Source organism: Arabidopsis lyrata (genome assembly GCF_000004255.2).
Source record: "Arabidopsis lyrata subsp. lyrata unplaced genomic scaffold ARALYscaffold_1, whole genome shotgun sequence".
In the NCBI taxonomy this organism is placed as follows: Eukaryota; Viridiplantae; Streptophyta; class Magnoliopsida; order Brassicales; family Brassicaceae; genus Arabidopsis; species Arabidopsis lyrata.
In genome coordinates, this window is record NW_003302555.1 from 26,257,488 (window position 1) to 26,282,406 (window position 24,919).

General features: G+C 33.6%; 4 protein-coding genes across 6 annotated transcripts; 2 read left to right on the plus strand and 2 right to left on the minus strand.

Moving 5' to 3' along the window:
• Nucleotides 1-959: 959 nt before the first annotated feature.
• Nucleotides 960-1,571, minus strand: LOC9330310 (pectinesterase inhibitor 2). The gene has a single exon (XM_002894203.2). The coding sequence runs from the start codon at nt 1,533-1,535 to the stop codon at nt 963-965; it is 573 nt and encodes a 190-aa protein (XP_002894249.2). The 5' UTR covers nt 1,536-1,571; the 3' UTR covers nt 960-962.
• A 3,083-nt stretch (nt 1,572-4,654) lies between these two features.
• LOC9327629 (probable pectinesterase 56) lies at nt 4,655-7,401 on the minus strand. Its single transcript, XM_002894204.2, has 3 exons — nt 7,264-7,401; nt 6,142-6,406; nt 4,655-5,433 (listed from the first exon to the last, which is right to left on the minus strand). Exons 1-3 carry the CDS (start codon nt 7,399-7,401, stop codon nt 4,736-4,738), a joined length of 1,101 nt encoding a protein of 366 aa, XP_002894250.1. The 3' UTR covers nt 4,655-4,735.
• A 4,492-nt stretch (nt 7,402-11,893) lies between these two features.
• Nucleotides 11,894-14,248, plus strand: LOC9330312 (E3 ubiquitin-protein ligase RING1-like). The gene is made up of 2 exons (XM_021014469.1): nt 11,894-12,898; nt 13,906-14,248. The coding sequence occupies exon 1, from the start codon at nt 11,971-11,973 to the stop codon at nt 12,895-12,897; it is 927 nt and encodes a 308-aa protein (XP_020870128.1). The 5' UTR covers nt 11,894-11,970; the 3' UTR covers nt 12,898; nt 13,906-14,248.
• Nucleotides 14,249-15,881: 1,633 nt separating this feature from the next.
• LOC9327630 (myosin-3) lies at nt 15,882-23,570 on the plus strand. 3 transcript variants are annotated; one of them, XM_021012975.1, is made up of 25 exons: nt 15,882-16,010; nt 16,122-16,275; nt 16,812-17,130; nt 17,283-17,384; nt 17,473-17,616; nt 17,740-17,890; nt 17,976-18,003; nt 18,321-18,486; nt 18,605-18,668; nt 18,760-18,773; nt 18,862-18,946; nt 19,165-19,268; nt 19,360-19,498; nt 19,698-19,816; nt 19,985-20,137; nt 20,272-20,361; nt 20,476-20,553; nt 20,750-20,908; nt 21,070-21,276; nt 21,476-21,681; nt 21,809-21,944; nt 22,031-22,160; nt 22,271-22,417; nt 22,511-22,578; nt 22,709-23,570. In XM_021012975.1, exons 3-25 carry the CDS (start codon nt 16,816-16,818, stop codon nt 23,363-23,365), a joined length of 3,462 nt encoding a protein of 1,153 aa, XP_020868634.1. In that variant the 5' UTR covers nt 15,882-16,010; nt 16,122-16,275; nt 16,812-16,815; the 3' UTR covers nt 23,366-23,570. The 3 variants fall into 3 exon arrangements, with proteins under 3 accessions (XP_020868634.1, XP_020868633.1, XP_020868635.1); XM_021012974.1 differs by having other exon boundaries at nt 15,882-16,275; XM_021012976.1 differs by lacking the exons at nt 15,882-16,010; nt 16,122-16,275 and adding an exon at nt 16,431-16,720.
• The last annotated feature ends 1,349 nt before the right edge of the window (nt 23,571-24,919 follow it).

Consider the following 24,919-nt stretch of genomic DNA (forward strand, 5'->3'; position numbering starts at 1 on the left):
CAAATTTAAGTCATTTTAAACATGAACTTCGTATGAGACCATTTTAATCATCAACCAAAAGTTGACTAACATATTGGACATCAGATTACGTTGATCTGGAAAAAAAAAGACATGACGTTAAAATCTGCTAACATAACCACCAACAGCTATTATCAGTCGTGAACAACCAACAAAATTAAAACAAAAGAAGACACAATACGTAGAACCAAGACACAAACCAAACACCAAAGACACAAAGACACTAGCAACCAAGAACAAATTTCTCATTTGATGCCTATCACTAAACATCCATCTAGGTGAATTCCACATCATAAACACTCTCATAGAGCATTTCTGCTTTCTAAAAAAAAAATCCATAAATTTTGAAAACGACAAACTCGGTTCTATTTTCTCAATTTTCTTATCATTGTCTAATGTCTTACTTTCACCTTTCTTGATCTCATTATTCGTCTGCACACTAGTAACCAAGAACAAATTTCTCATTTTTGGTTACTAGTGTCTTTGTGTCTTTGGTATTTGATTTGTGTCTTAGTTCTTTGTATTATGTTTTCTCTTGGCTTAGTTTTGTTGTTCATTAACGACAAATAACGAATGTTAGTGGTTATGTTACATGATTCTAACGTGATGCCTTTTTTGGTCGGGGGTCAACGCAAGATCTAGTGTCTATTATGTTAGTTAATGTTTACTTGATGATTAAAATGGCCTAAATTTTAGGGTGAATATCTCAAAAATAATACAAATATCTTATGTTATTGGTAAGATTACTTTGAGAGTCTAAAATAGTCATTAACGAAGATAAGTTATGGGGTGGCATTTTTCGTGATTTGGTGTGCTCTTGGTGGATTTTGATTTTTCTTAACACTAAAGCAATTAATTATCGGCGCCAATCGGTAATGACAACAACATTATTATTACCCTTATTATTATTATTAATTTATTATTATAAATTTAGATACTGATTTTTAACATAAAGTTTTTTCTTTTCTTAGAAAACATTCCAAAATTACAAGAAAAATGTCAGATACATTTTGGACAATAGAAACCCCTTTTAAGAGCTGTGGAATAGGCTTGATAACACTTGACAGCTCGCTTCCACAGTCCTCCGCATAGTCAGACATATTACCAACAGTCCTGTTTAAGGTGTCATAGTCATTGGTTGTCAAAGCTTTAAAAGCGATTTCAAGCGAATGGATACCAAGGCTAAAAAGATCTGAACATATCTTATAAGAATCCTTAGAACTGCGATCGGTTGTGCTGTTTGTGAGTGACTGGAAATGCTTCATCAGATCTAAGGTTTTTTGAAAATCATAATTGATCAAAAATTTGGCGAGATCAGAAATATCCAATGTTGCAATTTGAGGGGATGATTTCATGAACTCATAGCAAAATGACGCATTGACATCTTTGTGTGTGCAAATGCCCCTGATTTCACTTGTTGTAACTTTCGTACTAATTTTTGCATATGATGAGACAACAAAAAGAAGTAAAACTACTATAGGAGCCAATAAAAAGCTGTTCTTGACGTATGCAACCATTTTTTTTTTTCCAATTTTCGAGAACTAATGTGAGATTATTATAGGGTGAAAACATATCTTTGAATTTAAAAACTAACAGATTTTGTTTGATTTTTGCCGTAAATGCTGCAGATTATGTACCATGAAAAAATGGTTTGAATTTAAATTCGAAGATATGATTATGATTCTCCTATCTTTGATTTTTTTTTCCTAATTGTTTTAATTTATTATTTTACTAGATAAGGTCCACGTAAATACGGGAGTTCAAATAAATGGAAAAACTATTAATGTTATTTGAATTCTAAGTAGTAGTCCCCACATTTTTTATAAGATTTAACCTGATAATTTTTATTTTAAACCAGATTTCAGTCTTACAAATAACATTTTTCAATACAATTTGACTGTTTTATTATAATAAACCGAATTTTAATTATATACATTCCATATTAACGAAAAATAGCTAAATATTTTAGATCAAAAAGAATAGATGCATTATATCAAAATTTATTTATTAGTTATATAGTATTAAAACAATTAAAAATTAAGAAAACATAATCGTAAAAAAATAAAATCCACAAAAGAATTTGGAAAACCAACATTGTTTTAAATATAATTTTATATGAACTGTAATCTCATAGTAATAATTCTATCTCATGTCAAACTAATTTGAAATGATTTTAAAATTATAGAATAAAATATATATTAAAAATTTTAGAAATCCAAATATTATCAAAAGGAAATGTTAGAACTGCCTTCTTTTAAATGCTATTTTCAAAAATGCCCAAATGAAATATACTTAAGCTAACAAATGAAAAATTGAATTTTCCCGTATTTTTTTTTGGCATGAAACGTGATTCCGCAATTTTTGGTTTTAAAAGGATTTACAAAGGTTTTTAAAAGGGAAAAATATCATTTAATTCACCAACTTTCACATTGTGGTCATTTTAAACATGAACTTCATAGTAGGCCATTTTAAACATCAACTAAACGTTGACAGTCGTATTGAACATTAGACTATTATATGGTGAAAACATATCTTTGAATTTAAAAACTAACAGATTTTGTTTGATTTTTGCCGTAAATGTTGTAGATTATGTACCATGAAAAAATGATTTGAATTTAAATTGGAAGATATGATTATGATTCTCCTATCTTTGTTTGATTTTTTTCCTAATTGCTTTAACTTGGTGATGGCACTATGGTAAAGGCTTGGTATGATCCATGGCTTCCATTACACCCACCAAGACCACCTGTTAAGAAAACGAGGGTATACAAGATGCTATGGTCTGCGATTGGTTCAATGAAACAAAAGAAGATTGGGATGTTGAAAAGGTGCGAGATTCTGTAGTTCATGAAGACGCTGAAAAGATATTGGCCATAAGATTTGCCCACAAGCGACAGGGGATTTACTTGGTTGGCACTACACAAAAGATGGTTTACATACTGTTAAATCTGAAATTTGGATGAACTCAGAACCGTTTTTCCCCAAACTCAGAAACACTGAGTATTACTTTATTAGAAATCTGGTTAAGAAATTACAACTCTCTTAACTGGTTTTACACAGACATAAAACTACTTTAGGTTGTCACCTGAGATTTCTAAGACTCACAAGAGAATTACAAGAACACACTCTATAATCTCTCTTGTAACAAAAATACAGTAAAGCTTACTCTCTAACATAACAAAAAAGCTTGACAAAACGGCTAACCCTAGCAAGAGCCTTAGCACCCCTTTTATATCCACGAGGTCTTCAGATCTTGTAGGTTTAGTCTTCTCGATCTTGGATCTTTCCAAATCTTCATCGAATATCTTCTTGCCAAACTGAACTCATTTTGTTGTGATCACCACGTCATTCATTCATTTGGCGCCAGTACACGTCAACAACAATTACTTGGTCATTACTCATGTATTCAAGAACAACTTCAATCATGTTCCGGCAACTTGTGCGCCTATCTGAGCTCCTGGTATAGAGTGCACTTACAAAATCTTCTTACTGGTTGGCTACCCATTTACAGCAAGGCATCATGGATCAAGCTCCACGAGGAGATGTGAATATAAAGAAAATCCTCTGGAAAGTTAGAACAGCTCCTAAACTGAAACATTTCTTGTGGAGAATGATATCAGGGGCTCTAGCTACAGGGGAAATTTTAAAGTACCGTCACATTAGCCAACATTCGATGTGTAGGAGATGTTGTGCAGCAGCGGAAACAACGAAGCATATCTTCTTTGATTGCAACTATGCAAGATCAGTTTGGCGAGCTTCGGGTATCCCGGATGCAACCATCTTACTACCGAGCTTCTCTTTAGAAGAAAAATCAAAGCAGTGTGTTTTTCAACACGTCTTCTCGAACTCAACATTTTAACCAACTACCATTTTTGATCCTTTGGAGAATATGGAAGAGTAGAAACATTTTATGCTTTCAACAAAGACACATTCCATGGAGAACCTGTTTGGCGCTTGCGAAAGCTGATTCAAAGGAGTGGCTGGAGGCGGAGGATTACACTACTACATAGAACCAATTTGGACAAGATCACATTGTGCTGAATCTGAAAAGGCATCATTGGAGTGCCCCGGAACCAGGTTGGATTAAATGCAACTTTGATGGATCTTTTGTCAATTCAGGAGTTCCTTCTGAAGCAGGCTGGATTTTACGAGATCAAAACGGAACTTATATTGGTTCTAGTCAAGAAATCGGACGAAACACTGAAACAACACTTGAGAGTGAACTCCAAGAACTCCTTATTGCTATGCAACATTGCTGGTGTAAAGGTTACAAACAGACTTGTTTTGAAGGAGATAACTAGAAAATGATGGAGCTGATAAAGGGGATGAAGCTCAACTTTGTTATCTTTAATTGGATCAGGACCATTCGACAATGGAGCTGCAAGTTTGACGATACTCAATTCCTAATAGCTCTTTATATTTCTATCACAATTTCATTCCTAGTGTAACCTCTGATGCGCTAGCTACATTGTGATTATACTCCTTACTTTTAATCTAATAAAATAGATGTTCAAAAAAAATACAAATATATGTTATTGGTAAGATTACTTTGAGAGTCTAAAATACTCGTTAGACTCATTACACTTACGTGAGCAGGAAGCACAGGAAGATAAGTTTACCAGTTAATATATTTTTCACCATTTAATATCTTTTGTTTATGGATTGACAGATACCATTTTCTTGAATGTTTTAAATACTATTGGTAAACACGATCTAATCAGAGACCCTCGTAAAACGGAACTCCGGTGGCGTTCAGCCAAGAGTCTCTGTTTATGAATTCTCCAACAGTAAACTTTCCCGCTTCTATCGGATCCGTAATTACCTTGAAGCCCTTCCAGTCGACTCTCTGGTTTGTGTTTGCTCCGGGGCCTTTGTTTCGATATTCTCCATAGAATATTGTGGACAATCGTCTAGTGGTGCTGCTATTCCACGGAGTCCATCCAGTAGGATCTATCAAATCATCCATATAAGATTCCATGAACACCACAGTTGAGAGATCACCCCACGGTCTTCCCAGGAACGTTTTCACCATTCTTTTTAGTGGAGCAAGATCTGAACTCGCCTTGATACTGCAGTTCTGAAATGTAAAACCCGAATGTTTGTCATCCTTGCCACGTTGTTGAGCAGTTATGACGTTACTCTGTCCTTCCGTTGGCTTTCGGGCCTCAATCTGACAGTTTTGGAAAACTGCTGATGCACGTCCGCATATGAAGTCTACGGTACCCGTGATGAAGCAGTCACGGTAAAATTGTGTGTTTGAATGGGCATAGAGTGTATCCTGATAAGCATCAATGCGACACTGATAGATGACTACATAATTACCGCTAACTCGAAGAGCAACAGCCTGTCCCTTTGCCGGTCCAGCCGTGTTCTGTATCCAAAGATCCTGGGCCATGAACCAATCTCCATCGATGGCTGCAAGTTTATAAATCACATGAGAGTTTAATTAAGAAATACAATAATAGATAGCTTCGGACATATGATCAAGGTATTTATGTGAATGATATAATAAACCAATTTATGATCAATTCCTTAGATCCATTTGGTTTAATTCGGTTTCTTTTCAATTCACTGATCTATTATACTACGGTTTACACCTAAATTTAAATAATCCATATTGTCATTTTTACAGAAACAAATAATGACATTAAAAGCTTAACTATCGAAGAGCTAGCATACACAGATAAATGATAGAAATACTTTCATAAAACTGATTTGGTTTAATACGGTTTAATTTTTTATTCAATAGTTATGTTTACCAATATATATATATATATATATATATATATATATATATATATCAAAAATATCTAGTCCTATTTTCTTTTTTTGAATACAAACTAGTCCTATTTTCCTGTTTAGAGCAAACAACAAATTCAATATAATCTTATCCATCGGATATTTATTATTTAACAAGAAAACATACTATACTCAACGAATATAGTCCAACACTAAATATGATCAGAATGTAAAACCAATCGAATCTTAGTAAAAATCCAACTATCTTTTTCCTAGATTTCTAATTAGATTAAAAAAAAAATGCATATAATACTATCCAAGATTTTCTCTTATTCTTCACAAGTTAAGAATTGAGTAATAAAGATAAAAAAAGATACTACGTACCGACGGTTGCAGAATCGAAAGTTTTAGTGCCATCTTTGAAATTTAAACTCCCGGTAAGAATGGTTGCATCGCTTCCGTCTCCAACAATTGTTAAGTGTGTTTTCAATTCACCAATGTGGACGATCTCTTTGTAAGTTCCTCTTTTCACATAGATAATGAATCGTGTTTTGCTACCCGTTGGTGCCGCCGCAACCGCCTCGTTTATGGTTTTGTAATCACCCGTACCATCTTGAGAAACGATAAGATCCGCATGACCCCTGAGTGTCTATACAATGAACAACATATAAACTTTTAATAAGCAATTGACAAAAACAAGAAAAATGTGTCAAAATTTATCTCTCCGTTGTTGCTGATTTGAAGACTTCGGGTTTTTTTTAGCTATAGATATTTGGGATGTTCTTCCATGGGGCCTCATTAGTGTATGTTGGATTCTTTCTTTGATATTTTAAATATCTCCTTTGTGGGCTTTTTCCAATTATGATGGGCTACATTTTGTTCTTTTAAAATTTAATGCAAAACATTTTACAAAAAACCCCGAGGAAATAAAAACTGAACATGAAACCAACTTTCAAATACAAACGTTTTCGATTCAAATTGCACTATCTAGAAATTTAGTAACAACAGTTATCAAAATAGTTTTTAAACCCAAGAAAAAAATGAAATCAAACCAATGTTTTAAGAACAAACATTCAAAATAAAATATGTTGGGTATCATCACATCACATGGGTCCTTTTTGGTTCATGGTGGATTCTTTCTTGGATAATATTTTGAATATTTATTTTGTGAGCTCTTTTTTAAATGTAGTGTAAAACATCTATCAAAACAAAATTAAGAAAAACGGGAAGATCGATATTGTTTACTGAAAAAGACCATTTGTAAGAACACACATTTAATTTTAAAAAAACAAGTTATCTTGGTGTTGATATCACTTTTGGCCATGAAAGTATACATTTTAATAGTGGGATTGTTAGCAAATATAAAACACATTTCAGTATTAAGGGACGTTGATAGAATTTGTTATAGGTGTATACATATAAAATTCCAATTTAGAGACAAACAAAATAATATATAATGTTTTAGTAATGAGATTAATGGAACAAATGATGTTATTTTTTAATTACCTTTGTAGGGTTAAAGTCTGTTAACCAGGATGGAAAGTCATCAGAGGGAACAACCATTTCAATCACATCAGAAGTTGAAGATGCAAGTGCAAAAAAAGGTATTAGAGAAAGAATGAAAACTGAGAGCTGAATCTCCATTGTTTAAGGTTTTTTTTTTCTCTAATGTGATGATTTTAGAGAAAAGGTGAAAGGTCAATCCTTTTAAATAGAGAAAACTTAGAACTTATTCTATAAGTTCAGGTATAAATGTGTCATTTACTTCATTTTATAAGAAGAAAGAACTCAACTGTAACATTACTAGCCCCTTCTGATAAAGCTTGTTCGTCTTGAATATATTTTGTTGACCTCGTATAAAAATTATATATAGAGGTGGAGAAAAAGACAAGTAGATTTTGACATAGAACTATTATCTTGTACTTGTCCAGTGGAATATATAGATAAAAATAATAATAAAAGAATTGTGTTGACCTCTTATAAAAATTAAAGTTTGTATTGATTAGCCATAGTACTTCAGGAATTCTGAAACTTAGAGCATCTATTTTTTCAACTAACTCTCCCTTTTTAATTTATTGTAAGAAGACAACTATACTATAATCCCTAAATAATGGGTTGGACCATATGTTATAGTCAGACTATAATAGTCCCTTCAAATATTAGGACTTTAATTCAACATTATATCTCTTCGTTTTCTTGAGAGACCTAGCTTTAGCAAACATCATTACTCTAATATTGAACCAGACAAAGTAGACCTAATAATTAAAATAACTCCAGTTCTGTAGTTTGATCTGCTTTATCTGCAAATGTACTATCTGACGAATTTATAGAAAACTGGTTTCATATTAAAAAAACCCAGAATTACAAACGTTTCTAGGATATTCGTTTTTTCTAACAACTTCTTCCACACAAAAAAACTTCACTTCATATATCACAGATTCGCAACTATATCTAGTCCTATCACAAAGACACAAAGTATAGAAACGTATAGCTTTAAATTAGTATTTGGAGCTAAAGTTTAGTTAGTTATTTGGTCTAGTGGCAATTTCTTATTTTGGCTAATGTTCATGGCAGCTATGGCATATGGGCTATGGTTCAATCCTCAGCCGCACTAATCGAGCATTTTTTTTCTTCCAGTTTATTTATTTGGTTTCTTTTTTTTGTTCTCCCATAATCTCTTTTTATATTTTCGACAAAAAAAGCAACAAGTATCATTTACTATAAAATTTTTATTTTTTAAATTAATTTAAAAGCCATTCGTTTTTTTTTTTTTTTTGAATACTACTATTGATAAATATTATAGTATTCATGAAAATACTCTCCAATAATGAAAATGGAATTTTGTTGATGCTGAGAGTCTGATTAATTATTTAAACATTCTAAAGAATACTTTTAGAGTCAAACACAAAACAGAAATACTTTTTTTTTTCATCTGTTGAATATTGATAAGGAATGTTTACAAATTACAATCAAAAAAGAAAACAACTTAGAAACACAAGAGAAACAAATGACATTTCCAGTCCTACACCTAGGACAGATTTTCACAATGCTGCGATGGTTCCACAAAATAGAAATACTTATAAGACACATATTTGCGATTTACAGTTTTAGTAAAACATGTATATTTATAAATTAAATTTACAATTTTAGTATTGCTAAAACATAAAAATAGATTAGGAGATTAAACATTACTAGATCTGGACCCGCACGTTCGTGCGGGGTAAATTTTAAAAAATTTTAAATCTTAAATTTTTTTAAAAATAGTTAAAAATTATATAAAATGTGAAAATATTATAGTTTTGATTGATATACAGTAGTGTTACAAAAACAATTTTATTTTATGTAGTGTATTAATAGTTTGGTGTAAATGGAAAATTTATGGTTAGTGAAGAGTTGTGTGTAGATGTTTTAAAACAATAGTGTGTTAACCATGGGAAAACACATGATAATTTTTTAATTGTTGTAATAATAATTTTCTAAATTAATCTTTAAACTGATTATATTATTATATGGTCCGACAATTTTAATGTAGTGATACATGTGTTACATATGTTATTTTTTATGTAGTGGGCAACATTTTATAGGTTACTAATAAAGTCTTATTAGCCTAATATATATTTACTGAATTTTTAAAATTATTATATTTAATTAAATAAATCAAAACATGAGATGAAAGTTTGGATTGTCTAGAGCTTATGAATTGCATTCAAATCAGAAAATATTTCGAGATTTTGACGAATCTAAAATCTCTAATTTATTCGAGGAATATTCTATATTTCAAAATACAAAATATCTAGTTTATATTATATTTGGGAAATATAATAACTGTTTCTTAAAACATTGGAATAATCAAATTTGCGTTTTTATTTCTTCCATCTAAACTAATCAAAATTAATTAGTATAGTTTTATTATGGAAATTTTAAAAATCAAAAATAAACTATTGTTTGTTATTTTTCAATTATATTAAATTGGACTGTCGTTTCCGAAAATATCTAACATTACCTCGCCAAATTAAATAAGTTAACATATCTACAATTTCAAAAAAAAAATTCTTCCATTAATCATAATTTTTTTTTTGGTCAAACCATTAATCATAATTTATTTTTATATTTTCTTAAAGAAATAAATTAAAATCGAAAATATATGATGATATTAAATTGATTTTTTTGTTTTCCGGAAATATTTCAAAATATATTACGAAATTAAATAAGTTTACATATATACAATTTTGAAATTAATAGTTAGATTTTTTATGGAAACTACTTTAAAAGATTTCTATAAATTTTGGGTAGTTATTAATTTGTTTATTTTATGGGAACTACTTCAAACAATTTCCATAAATATTGGGTAGTTATTAATTTGTTGATTTAATTTTGGATTTTGTTTTATATAAGAAAACAAATATCAAATGGATATTATATTTTTATTCTTTTTCAAATTTAAAAATACCAATGGCATTCTTTGTAATTAATCTACCAAAATAAGGTTACTTATGTTTGAGTGATTCCCAATTAATAGTATAGATACGAAGAATAGTTTTAACTGTTAACATTAACTATATAATTTAAAATCACTTCAAAACACTATTTATTTTGTCCCAGAACAACGTTAGCATTCAAACCTATAAATACAAAACACATATATAAACGGCTCGTTCAAAGTGCATGGAGATGTGATTTCGTTATGTATATGCAAATAATAATATAAAAAACTTTAATTTGGTCCCACTAATCCAAAATAAATTAGAGCAAACAAAAATCAATCATTATCTTAGTTTGGGATGTTGGTTTGGATTCATCATTAAACCATATCCGTATCATAAAAACTGTTCGTGTAGGAATTAGCACCTCCCACAATACCAGTTTAAATCGGACGAATTACGAATCAAATTGAGAACTCAATGTAAACCGGGGAATCCCGGTTAAGTCTGTTAATGGGCTGAAGAAGGAGATCGCCATGCGAGCTCAACTCGGACAGGAGAGATCGCCCGCAACCGACTTCTTCATTCAAGAAAAAAGAGATTTTTCTAAAGGATTAAGGAGAATCCCGGAAAAAAGGAAAGATTGAAGATTTAACTTTATCAATTTAGAAGATTAACTTATCTCGAAACCGCCTAAAACTTGTATAAATAGAGGGGGTTGTCCTCTATTCAAGGATCCACAACTTTATGCAAAAACCCTAATTGTTCTTGAGCAAAAACCCTAACTTTGTCTCTAAGCAATAAAATTCATCATTCTTTTCGAGTCTTTGATCAATAATTGAGAGAGAGTTAATTGAATTTGTTTTCCTCTTTTAAACAAATTTATTGTGTGATTTTCAGAATAAACAAAAACATATCTTAGTCTTGACTTATTTCATCAAACAACACTCAATAGTCAATACTATATTATTAAATGTGACGACGAAAAAAATATTTATATATATTAAATGTGAAATTTTTCTAACTTTTGCAAATGAAATCTTTGTTGACTTTAGTAGAAATAGCGTATGAAGACAGATGACTCTTCAATAATGAGCTACTTCGACTTTCATATATGAAAGTTATCCTATGAAGCAAAACACATGTTAGTTAACTATCCAAAGAAATGTATAAAGCGGGAATGTTAGAAAAAGTAGACGAATTCTTTCTTATCTTTGTGTTGTTTAACCAGTGTTATGTCATAAAGCTTTAATCCATTTATCTTTTATGGAGAGTCCTATAAGAAATGGATTAACTAATTAATATCAGGAATTGAGGGAAGATCATTTCTGCTTTCATTGACGAACAAATTTCTATAAATTTGACAAACATGGCTATGTGACTAAATAAGTATCTACGATTTTTTAACGTGGAACATCAATATACGAAGATTATCGAATAACATAAGAGATGATAAAGAAAATATTAAGTTTGGAAGCTAGAACATTGCCAAATACAATCGGAAATCGAATCGGTGTTAGAGAGTCAATAGAAATTTTTATTTCAATATCAATTCACTAACAATTTCCGAGTTTTGATGTTAAAAAATTTCAAAAAAATTACAATCACCCTCTCTTTCAGATTCGCTGAATCGTTTAATTTGGCCCCATACTTAAAATCATTTAAACCACCTTCTTAATTGGGCCTAGGCCCATAATTGAAAAACGTCTTCGCCGGAAACGTCTCTCTTTCTCTCTCATCTCTTCCAATTTTCTCGTCTTCTACGTTTTGAGTGAGATTTGTAGATTCCGTCATGACTTCCGGCGGAAACTCAATCGAATCCTCCGTCGTGGCGGCGGCGGCGGATAAGATGTTCTTCTGCTACCAATGCGATCAGACGATCACAATCTCTATTACTTCCTCCGCTGATCCTTTTTGTCCTCTTTGCAGCGGAGGTTTTCTCGAAGAATACGTAGACCCTAACCCTAATCCAATCCCCAATCTGATTCTCCCGATGTCCGATCCAATCTCATCTCGCTTCCCCTTCGTTCCAGTAATGGACTTCACGAATCCGAGTTTCTTAGGTGAATCAATGGAGCCACAGTCTACTCAGCAACAGCCTGATGCTTTTGATCAGGTTAGATTTATCCATAACCATCTCCTGCAACTTCAATCGAGCGGTATCAATGTTCAGTTTTTGTTCGAGAATCAACTCTCGGATCAAGCTAATCCGTTACCAGGAAATCACGGGGATTACTTCTTTGGTCGTGGTCTTGAGGATCTGATTCAACAACTAGCTGAAGATGATCCGAATCGATACGGAACTCCTCCAGCTTCGAAATCTGCAATCGATGCGCTCCCAACTGTGAAAGTGACGAAAGAGATTTTGCAATCGGAGGAGTTGGATCAGTGTGCTGTTTGTATGGATGAGTTTGAAGATGGTGTTGAAGCTAAGCAGATGCCTTGTAAGCATGTGTACCATCATGATTGCTTGCTTCCATGGCTGCAGCTTCACAATTCGTGCCCTGTTTGTCGACATGAGTTACCCACGGACGATCCTGATTATGAGAACAGGGCTCGTGGAGGTCAGACGAGTGGAGACGGGCAGGGATCGTCGGGTGAGACGCAGACGCCGAGGAGGTTTAGTATATCCTTTCCATGGTCATTCAGGAGGCCTGATGCAAATTCGGATTCTGGCAGTGGTTCTGATATGGATACTAGAGAAGACGATTTGGACTAAGGTTCGTGATTGTTTATCCTGCTGGTTCTTGTTCTGATGTTAATTGGATTTGAGAGTGTTGTCTGTATGCAAAGTGCTTTATGTCTTGGTGTCTGAGAATTGATGGATATGAAAACTGATTCATTGTTGGAAGGACCTCATAAATAAAACTGGAATATGCAATTAGGCGTCTCTGTTGATGTGTAATATTTGGTATCTGTTGAGTTGGTTCCATGGCATTAGAATTTTGTATCCCGACTTAGGTAAGATTGTAGATTAAAAGTATGCAAAATTATAGTCTTTTTTTGTTTGCTTGCTCTTTTCTACTCCTCTGGTCTATGAGAAACTAGACCCAGACTGTATGATGCATGAATCTTTGGAATTCATAAACTTTGGCTGATGTCGCAATGTGTTGTATCTTTGAAAGTCATAACCTAGGTCTAGAAAGGAAATGTTCACTGTAGCAATGTGTTATTACGTTTTGAGTTTCTTAGTTCTCTGCTTGCCAGTTTTATATTGCAAGAGTTTATCCTTACTCATGATATTGCATGTGATTTATTATCAACTTGTTGAATAAACACTTCTTGTTTGCCTCTGTTTTAATTGTGATGCTGAAAAAGAATTTAGAATTTTTGAGGATATTTCCCTGCTCCAACATTGGTGTGTATGTTGGAGAACTTGTACTTACCAATTATGGCACATTGCTTTCTGTAAATGGTAACAATGGTGGGATTGGTACAACTGTGTGGTCTAGCCAGGTTGAGTCGAACCGGTCTAGTGTGTTACATTTTGGCTGTAACTTCGGGTTGGTCGTAAAACCAAAAACCACAAGACTGTATCTAAACTCTGGTCAATTCTGAACCAGTTTCAATAGGACTGGCTTGCTGAACTTGGGTCGGTTAAGCTAATCATAACATATTTAGTCCTAGCTAGCTCTTGTGATTGATTACGTAAGATGGTGATCAGTTACTTCATGTTTTGTTTTATGTCATAAAGCTAAAACCCAATGATGGTTCTGTTTGTGTGCAGTGTCTTTGCTTGGATTGGAAAAAAGACGTGAAGGAGAGCCATACGAAACGAAAACAAATTCATTTGTTTTACACTCAAAACTGATAAGAAGATGAAGAAGAAAACTGTAACATTTGTTGAAAAGAAAAAAAAAAGATGAAGAAGAAAGAAAACTGTATATTGCTTTTACTCAGGTTTCACTTAAATCTCTTGTACATATCAAAACGTCTTCATCTTTCGGTTCGTTAGGGATTTAATTATACTTTAAAATTGTAATTTTTCATATGTACTGTAATTGTTATAGTATTGTTGTTTACCACATAGTTTGTATTGTAATAATTTTTAACGAACAATTATAAACTAATAATTTGGGGTTGATGTTAACGTCCAATAGTGCATATAGATAACCAAATAATTGTTTGTCACCGATCAGAACATATATCAAAAACTCAAGGTGTTTCCTAGTATCTACTAAATCGAATCTCGTAAGGTCTGCATCACTCTTTATCATTGATCATCATAATGTTCTTTTAGCAAAGAAAATATAAATTGTTCTTTCGGCATACTAGCTAACTACCCAATTATTATCATTGTTGAAAAATAAGGCCAAAATTGTATTATTTAGTGACATTATACTAGAAATAAAAACTAAGATAATCTAAGGTTATATAATGAATGGTTGACTAAATAAAACAGAGGTGTGATCGAAACATGGACCAATTCTAATTACTCTATTGTTACTTGATAGGCTTGGATTTATTTTAGTATTTTCCCCATTAAATTTATGATTGGATTAGTTGTGGAAACTCATATACTATCATACTGTATTCTAAATAAATGTGAAATTCTCTTGAATTTGAACGGGTAAAATTTAATTTAAATATAATATAATATGAATAAATGAGAAGTCAAAATTAGTACAAAATTTGGGTGGCGTAGCAGAACGGGAAGGCGGTTCATGGGCTACGATTTTTGCGTTAGCCACTTGGTGGGGATGGAAATGGAGGTGTGGTAATGTGTTTGGAGATACCCGATTATGGAGAGATAGGGTTCAGTTCTTAAAAGATGCGGCTAAGGAGGTGAGTATAGCAAATTATTTACATAAAGATACAAGAGAAGCTGCTGGTCGGGTGGAGAAGATGATAGGTTGGGTCGTACCACAAACGGGGCGTCGCGTGGGAACCCGGGATTGGCTACGGCAGGAGGTGTGCTACGAGATGATGCAGGTGGTTGGGTATGCGGATTTGCATTGAATATTGGTCGCTGCTCGGCAACGTTGGCAGAATTATGGGGAGTTTATTACGGACTCTATATAGCTTGGGAGAGAGGAATTACGCGGTTGGAGCTTGAGGTGGATTCAGAATTGGTGGTTGGATTTTTGACGTCGGGGATTGGAGACTCTCACCCGTTGTCTTTCCTGGTACGCTTGTGCCATGGCTTTTTATCGAAGGACTGGAGGGTCCGGATTGTTCACGTGTATAGGGAAGCTAATCGTCTCGCTGACGGATTAGCTAACTATGCGTTTTCATTACCGTTAGGTTTTCATGCTTTTAATGTTATTCCATTAGAGTTGGACCCTATTTTAAAGGAGGATATTGATGGACCGTTGCGTCCACGGCAAGTCCGTATGTAATTGTTTTTAGTTGTTTAATAAAACCCGGGAGAATTTCTCCCGGTTGCCCACCAAAAAAAAAAATTAGTACAATCTCTATGTAGTTCCGAAGAAGAAGACATGTATCATTTTCAAAAGAACAATTCGAAGAATTAATAATTTTGTTTTATTATAATTAAACGAGGAAAAGATCATCATTAAATTCTACGATCACATAATTTGAAAAACAAAAGCTTCGGTTAAGAAAAATATAAGGGTAAAATCGGTATTGCGACCATGTGATGTGCTGAAAAATTCCACTGTTGGTGGCCAAAAAAGACATTCAAAATTGTCGGATAATTCTCTAATTAATTACACAAAAAATAATTATAAATCGAAAGTAAGAAAAAACAATTAGACGAAGAAAGAAAACAGTTTTACTAAGCAGAGAAAAAGTTGCATCTTCTTCTTTTTCCTTTTTTCCGATCTTCGCTCCAATTTTATCAGTCGCCATTGTTACTGTTAAACCCCAACTGTTATATATCTTTCTTTTTCTTCCACAATATATATATATATATATATAATTTTAATCTATATTCCTTCCTTATTTTTTTCATTGTTTCCTGAGTTTTTTTTTTACATTCAGGATCACCGAATTTATTCACAGATTGTGAATTTTGTGTGTATGATTGAGATCGATCTCATCGGGGAATTCAATTTCATACGATTCTGAAATTTCTCCATTACAGTTGGTTTCTGACTGGCGGGTTTTCTCATTTTTGAGTTTCTAAGTTTTAAAGGTATTATATGAGCTAGATCGAATCAATTTCACAACATTTCTATCTTTATGTATTGCCTCATTTCTTATGAAATCGATTAAAGTTTGTATCTTTTTTTTTTTTTTTTTTCTGATTTGTGCTTGTTTCTAGAAATACGAGAAATGGTCTTCTGCTGATGAAGAAAGTGTCATTATTTCTTTTAGAAATCATTATATAATTCAAGATTCAGTCTAAACTAGATTGTTTTCGATCAGATCAATATTTATATGAGTAAGATCAATCTTTAGATTTAGTTTAGTGTGATCTTTGGTGAATATACATCCACTGGATCTTCATTTAGAGAGAGAACCAGAACGTCTCTGCATTTTCTGGTTCTGAGGATTGTCTAAATTTAGAATCTTTTCTTTGATTTTGGAACTCTGTAATAGTGACTCAACATTACATTGAAAGAGCACTTTATTCTAAAGTATGGTCCTCCCCCTATTATATGTTCTATTAGAAAATTGTTTTCTTTATGGTCTCATTGCTTTTGAACTTAACACTTCTGTCTCTTACAGGAAAATGTCACACAAGGTTAAGCCATCTATTCAGTCACTTAAATCGATGCCCGCTGACTATAGATTTCTTGGTTCACCAATCTCTGGTCCCCCTGAGACCAATTTGATTATTCCACCAAATGGTCACTTAAAGAATGGGGTCAATGGCACTGAAAGTTCTGTTGGTGGAATGGATAGTGCTAATGAGGATTCACCATATAGCGTGCGCAGCATTTCAAATGGAGTGCGGTCTTCAATTAGTGATGGAGATTCTAATTTGCCCTTGCCTCAGAGTAATGATCGCAGCTGGAGCGATACAAGTGCATATGCTCGGAAAAAGGTATCGTTTAGGTTCCTTTCTCGTTGTCGGTTTTGGTCTGGTCGTTTGTTGCACGGCCAGGTTGGACTACTAGTTAGGACGAAAAGTTGGAACAAACATTAGCAAACGTTTCTTATGTAGAGGGTATTAAAGTGCCAAATTTTCTATTTCAGGTACTGCAATTTTGGGTCCAACTTCCAAACGGTAACTGGGAGCTGGGGAAGATAGTGTCAACTTCAGGAGAAGAGTCTGTTATTGTGGTACCTGAGGGAAAAGTAAGTGACTTTTTGAATTCCCTGAGGTAGATGTTAACTATTATTTGAAGTGTTTGATCTAAAACTATTTCTACACTTGATTCAACAGGTTTTAAAAGTCAGATCAGAGACGTTAGTACCTGCAAATCCTGATATTCTTGATGGAGTAGACGATCTCATGCAACTAAGTTATTTAAATGAGCCAGCAGTGTTGTACAACCTTGAGTATAGGTACAACCAGGACATGATATATGTAAGCCGTTTGTGCTAATATAGTTTATTGTTTCAATCATGTTGACAGTTTCTTCCCTGAATTCTGTAGTAAAATGTGATAGCCTTTATTATTAGTTTTCTAATTTTTTCTTTATGGTGCTAGACAAAAGCGGGGCCTGTACTGGTGGCTGTGAATCCCTTCAAAGAGGTTCATTTGTATGGAAATCGCAATATTGAAGCATACAGGAAGAGATCAAATGAGAGCCCTCATGTCTATGCTATTGCAGATACAGCAATACGTGAAATGATACGAGGTTGGATCATGTTTCTTAATTTGTTCATTGCTTAATGTACTAGATTCTATGTTTTAAGTCTTATCTTTTCCGGTTTCCATTACAGATGAAGTTAACCAATCAATCATTATCAGGTTAGTCAAAGTTTCCTCCTTATATGTTAACTGTTACAAATTAAGTAGCAGTAAGCAAAAATGTGAAGCTTACTAGTGTCTATATTTCGCTCGTGAATTATTCTTCATGCTAATATTTGCACGTTTTCGTGCATCTGTAGTATTTATATAGTGCTGCCATGGTTCGACTAAATCTATTTTCCAAAATTTATTTGTCTTGATCTGAAAGATGCATTAGTTGCGACTATGGAAACTAGTGGATCGGTTGAACGACTGAGTTCTTCCACTTTGTGCATCTTGAAGTGTTTTCTTATCACAGGATTTTTTTTTTCATTCAGCGGAGAGAGTGGAGCAGGAAAAACTGAGACAGCAAAGATAGCAATGCAATACTTGGCTGCTCTTGGAGGTGGAAGTGGGATCGAGTATGAGATACTAAAGACTAATCCCATCTTGGAAGCATTTGGAAATGCAAAAACATTGAGAAACGATAATTCTAGTCGTTTTGTAAGCCCTCCAAACTCCATTATACCTTTTGTTTACTCTTTTTTCTTTTACTCTGTGTCTTTAAACGTTCTTGGTCTTTATTTATCTCATAATCTTTCTCTGATGCTAAATTTGACAGGGTAAGTTGATAGAGATTCATTTTAGTGAAACAGGGAAGATTTCGGGTGCTCAAATTCAAACATGTAAGCATAAACCTTATTGCTGCTTCACACATTTTGTTAATTTTCCTTTACAGAAGCTGACAGCTGTTTTCTTGTTCTTCAAATTTTGCAGTTTTACTAGAAAAGGTTAGTTCCTCTATATTTTAGCTGCTGATGTTGAAATATGATTCTTAATATTGACATCCTTTCTTTTTCTGTTGTCACACTTAAATAGTCAAGAGTGGTTCAATGTACGGAAGGAGAAAGGTCATATCATATCTTTTATCAACTGTGTGCTGGGGCTTCACCTACACTTAGAGGTATGATTTAGATATCTGATCAACAATTCTCTTTTAAAGATCTTATGTTGGATCTCTTGCAAGTGAAAATGATTAGTGTTTATTGTCAGCTTACTCGATAGACTTTGCAGGTCAATTGTTGTGATATAGAAATTTACATATGTTCATATATGGTTACTGACTAACTGGTGGAACAATATTGTTTATCTGACGTTTTGTTTTGCTCATCGTTAAATCAGAGAAGCTAAATTTGACAAGCGCAAAACAGTATAAATATTTGAAACAGAGCAATTGCTATTCAATTAACGGAGTTGATGACGCTGAACGTTTTCACACCGTGAAGGTAACTCCCTCATTCAGTCAAACTTTTTCTGTTTTTTTCTTTCTCTGCAACTTTGAGACATTTATTTCGACCTTTTACTTTGCCGTTTCAGGAAGCTTTAGATATTGTGCATGTTAGTAAAGAAGATCAAGAAAGTGTATTTGCAATGCTTGCTGCAGTATTATGGCTGGGAAATGTTTCTTTTACCATTATTGACAACGAAAATCACGTTGAACCTGAACCAGATGAAAGTATGGCTCTTCAGTCCTTAATAGTGATATACCTGCTCCTTTAAATTTATCACGTTTTTCTGTATTTTGTGGGAAAATGTCACCTCTATTGTTTTTGTTTCATTCTCTTGGAGAAATTTTGCTGCTTAATCTCTGTAGCTCATTTGGCAGGGTGTGCAATGCAAGGCTATATAACTGCTGTATTTGTTTTTTTTTCCAGGTTTGTCAACTGTTGCTAAATTGATTGGGTGCAACATCAATGAGCTTAAGCTAGCTCTGTCAAAGCGTAATATGAGAGTTAATAATGATACTATTGTACAGAAGCTAACACTATCGCAGGTAGGCCTTTTAGAAAGATTTTTTTTTTCACTTGATTCTTTGTGTGTGATTGTATTCTGAGTAGGTTTGGTTTTCCACACTGTAATCATGATCTATGCCTCTTATTTATTTGGAATCAAACCTTGGTTATTTATTTTTGTGCTGAATTTCTTTCTTATATGCTTTCAGGCCATTGACGCAAGAGATGCTTTAGCAAAGTCAATCTATGCTTGCCTATTCGACTGGCTGGTTGAACAGATAAACAAATCTCTTGCGGTGGGAAAGAGGAGAACTGGCAGATCCATCAGCATTCTTGATATCTATGGCTTTGAATCATTCACTGTATGCTTCCTTTTAGTCTCCCTTTGCGTTTTCCTGCATGAACTTACAAAAGCTATCTGCACATTACATCTTCTATTTTACATTTTGTACCAATGTTAATTTGGTTTGCTGAATAAATACTTTACATGTTGCAGAAAAATAGTTTTGAGCAGTTCTGTATAAATTATGCAAATGAGAGATTGCAGCAACACTTCAATCGTCATCTCTTCAAGCTTGAGCAGGAGGTAACGTGACCCCTTTCTGCTATGGGTTCTTGTAGTATTTCTAGGCAGAGCATGGACATGCCACACACAAGCTACCGAGTTCTGAGGGATTTATATTTCTTTCTGCTTTTCCAGGAATATATACAGGATGGCATTGACTGGACAAGGGTAGATTTTGAGGACAACCAAGATTGTCTCAGTCTCTTTGAAAAGGTAATGTGATAGCTACTGTCCTCTAGAGTCAGCAATCATCATTTGTTACATATCAGTATGTCCATTACTCAGTATAATATATTAACATTTTCGCGATGATTTCCCATCATTAAGCTGCATAGAAACTGTTGAGATGTATCGTATTGTTATACCAAAGCATGTGTTTTAAGACCATTAAGTACCATTTTCTGTGCAGAAACCATTAGGCCTGCTTTCTCTTCTGGATGAAGAATCCACATTTCCAAATGGCACAGATTTGACACTTGCCAACAAGCTTAAACAACATCTAAATGATAATTCCTGTTTTAGAGGAGATCGGGGGAAGGTTTTCACAGTTGCGCATTATGCTGGAGAGGTATTAGCTCTAGAAATTCAGTAAACCATTTTACTTGATATATCAGAACATAAGACATGATATATAGTTGGGTTCATTTTTGAGGTTTAGAAATCAAGAATGAATCAGTAACCTAGTGTGCTTTCTTTTTGACGCTAATTTTACTTGCTTTTTCAACTCAGGTTACATATGAGACAACTGGATTTCTAGAGAAGAACCGAGATTTGTTGCATTCGGATTCTATTCAACTTTTGTCGTCTTGCTCTTGCCACCTTCCTCAGGCGTTTGCTTCTAGTATGCTCATTCATTCTGAAAAACCTGTTTTCGGTCCTTTACACAAAGCAGGTGGAGCTGATTCCCAGCGACTGAGTGTAGCAACTAAATTTAAGGTTGGGTGATTTCCTTAAACACAGCTTGCTTCTATTTCTGCTCTTAAGCCTTTAAAACTTGTTGTGGGTTTACTCATCACAGCTTTCATCTCATTATAATTTGTTGTCCCTTTCTTGTCCAAAAGGCTTCTGCTTACTTTAGAAGGAAACATCATCTTATAATATCTGATTAGTGACCATGCCTGGATATTTTTTTCAGGGTCAACTTTTCCAATTGATGCAACGTCTAGGGAATACTACCCCACATTTCATTCGCTGCATAAAGCCAAACAATGTTCAGTCTCCCGGGTTGTATGAGCAAGGGCTTGTCTTACAGCAGCTAAGATGTTGTGGGGTCCTAGAGGTGGTTCGAATATCCCGGTCTGGATTTCCCACAAGAATGTCTCATCATAAATTTGCCCGAAGGTAACAACTCCATTTCCAGTTGGTGCACTTTCATTGTATTGCAAGTCCTCTTATAATAGGCTTCTCATACTTTTAGTTGCAGTAATGTTGAATGGTCATTCATGTTGTTTTTCTTGTCATACTTTAGGTATGGTTTCCTTCTGCTGGAGAACATTGCAGCAAAAGATCCTCTAAGTGTTTCGGTTGCGATTCTCCATCAGTTTAATATCTTGCCGGAGATGTACCAAGTTGGCTACACAAAATTGTTTTTCAGAACTGGCCAGGTACTATAACTAGTCGTCTAATGTCTTGACTTTAGGGGACACAAACTAGAGATTCTTACTGCAGTATGCTCGCTTCACCATTGCAGATTGGGGTTCTTGAAGATACAAGGAATCGCACTCTGCATGGCATTTTACGTCTTCAAAGTTATTTTAGAGGGCACCAAGCACGCTGTCGTCTAAAAGAGCTTAAAAGAGGAATTACTGTTCTTCAATCATGTATTGCCCCTTGTCTCATTTCGATATCTTGGTTTGTATTTGTTATCTCGTTATAGTAGAGACATTTGTAGCTTAACTTGACAGCTTCCTCATACATCTTTCTGTTTCAGTTGTTCGTGGAAAAAAGATAAGAAAGGAATACACGGAGTTACTGCAGAGGCATCGAGCTTCTGCTGCTATACAAAGCCATGTTAAGAGAAGGATTGCTAGCCGACAGTATAAAGCCACAGTTGATGCATCTGTTGTAATACAATCAGGTAAAAAAGGGTTGATTAATTCTCATGGCTGAAACAAATTAAACATCAAAATGTGTTAAAAAATTCAAGAAATGCTGAAACCTTTTTCTGTAGCAATTCGCGGCGAGCTGGTTAGAAGATGCGCGGGGGATATTGGATGGCTAAATTCTGGTGGCATCAAGGTCCTCTCAAAGCTTTCATTCTCTTCTTGCATTTGACTACAGGATATATATATTTATATGAATATATATATTTACAGGATATATATATTTATATGAATATTGCTCGATCTTAAACCAATTCTTTATGCAGAGAAATGAGTCAGACGAGGTGCTAGTGAAGGCATCATATCTTTCCGAAGTTCAGCGTAGGGTTCTTAGAACTGAAGCTGCTCTTCGTGAGAAAGAAGAGGAGAACGACATCCTCCGACAAAGACTCCAGCAGTACGATAACCGGTGGTCTGAATATGAAACAAAGATGAAATCCATGGAAGAAATTTGGCAAAGGCAGATGAAATCTTTGCAATCCAGTCTTTCCATCGCAAAGAAAAGCCTAGAGGTTGACGACTCGGCGAGAAACTCGGATGCATCGGTGAATGCAAGTGATGCAACGGATTTAGATTCAGGAGGTAGTCATTACCAAATGGGCCATGGCAGGTCAAGAAGTGTAGGTGTGGGTTTAAGCGTGATAAGCCGGTTAGCTGAGGAATTCGGACAACGAGCTCAGGTGTTTGGTGACGACAGAAAGTTCTTGATGGAAGTCAAATCTGGTCAGGTGGAAGCAAACTTGAATCCGGACCGGGAGCTACGAAGGCTGAAACAGATGTTTGAGACATGGAAGAAGGATTATGGAGGGAGACTAAGGGAAACGAAACTGATACTAAGCAAACTTGGGAGTGAAGAAACAGGTGGTTCAGCGGAGAAGGTGAAGATGAAGTGGTGGGGGAGGTTGAAGAGTACTAGGTTTTAGTGGTTTCTTCCTTTCCTTGAGACGCACGTCTCTTTTTTTTACACGTTTGATGTATCTGATTCTGAGGTTATTGGTTTTGCTGCTGAGAAGTGAGAAGGCTCCATGAGACTAAAAAGTCATGTTTCTCATTTCCCATCCAAATCTATTGGCAAATTGAGTAAATAAATTATACATTTATAATATATAGTCGTCAGGGGTTCCAAAATCATGTGGACCAATGTTGTATTAGAAATGTTTTTTTTTTTCCTATAGTTTTGAATATCACTAGGTTTTAACCTGCTATATACCGAGGGACAACTTTTGTTTTATACAATTTTAACTAAAACAGTCTATTCAATATGTCTAATATTAATATTGGTGCTGTTTTTTTTTTTTGGTGTGCTTGGTGATGTTAACTATTAACAAAATAACAAATGAGGATTTAACCCTTATTGAAGTGTCGAATTAATGATATTTTAAATTTGTATTAATTTTGATTCAAATTCGTCTCGTTATATATAACCCGTCCTGCAATATAATTTTGATACAATGAAACAGTTTAACTTTTAATTGGATGCTTATTAAGTTAAGCTTTTGTTCATTCGGATTTGAATTCATTTTGATCTTATTTATGATGTGACTCTGAATCATTGTCTAAACATTTTAACAAATGTGAGACGTTTTTTTTTTTTTTACGGCAAACTGTAATTTATTTAAATAATAGATGATTCTTTACAGATCAAACGTTTTAGCCACATCGGCTTGTGAACAGAGCTAGAGTAGAACTCTCTAGTGAACGAATTGAAACTTGCTAAATTATGAGCTATACAATTTCCTGAACGTTTAGTAAAAGTAAAAATTACAGAGGAAAATTTGGTAGCCCAATAATCAATGTCTTGAAGAAGATTAACTAATTCACAGTGATTTGAATTCCCATTGATCGTGTTGAGAAGAATCTCGCAATCACCTTCAAATTGAACGCACACTTTTTCATTAATTGAGTAATACATATGTGTTTTTAAAATTTTGAATCACAATATATGCAAAAAATTAGATGTTTCATAACTTTATGTATTATATGATGATTCAAAACAATTAAAAACAAAATCAAACAATTATGATAAGAGAATTATAATTTTAAATCCTAACAAAATCTTCTAAATATCTATATTATTAATTGTAAAACATTATATGGATATTTTTAGTTTAATAATTAATGTTAAAATATTTTAATTTGTTTGGTTATATTGATAATCTATATATATGATAGGAGAGTCTTCTCTCCATCTACCCTATCCACCTAAGCATCTACCTAAGCAAGACTACATTTTACATTAAAATAAATTTTAAAACATTCATTTAGTGCATATTTATGTTACTTATACTTAATAGAAATTTTAAATTTTAAATAAATAAAAAACGAATTATGTAAAATAAATGAGATGATAAAATAATAAAAATAATACTATAAATTTTTATTAGTAATAATAATATAATTCAACTTTTAAATGTTAAAAATTAAAAAGGGTCATACTTCAAATTTTTTAATGTGTTAATGAGTTTTAGAATGGAAGT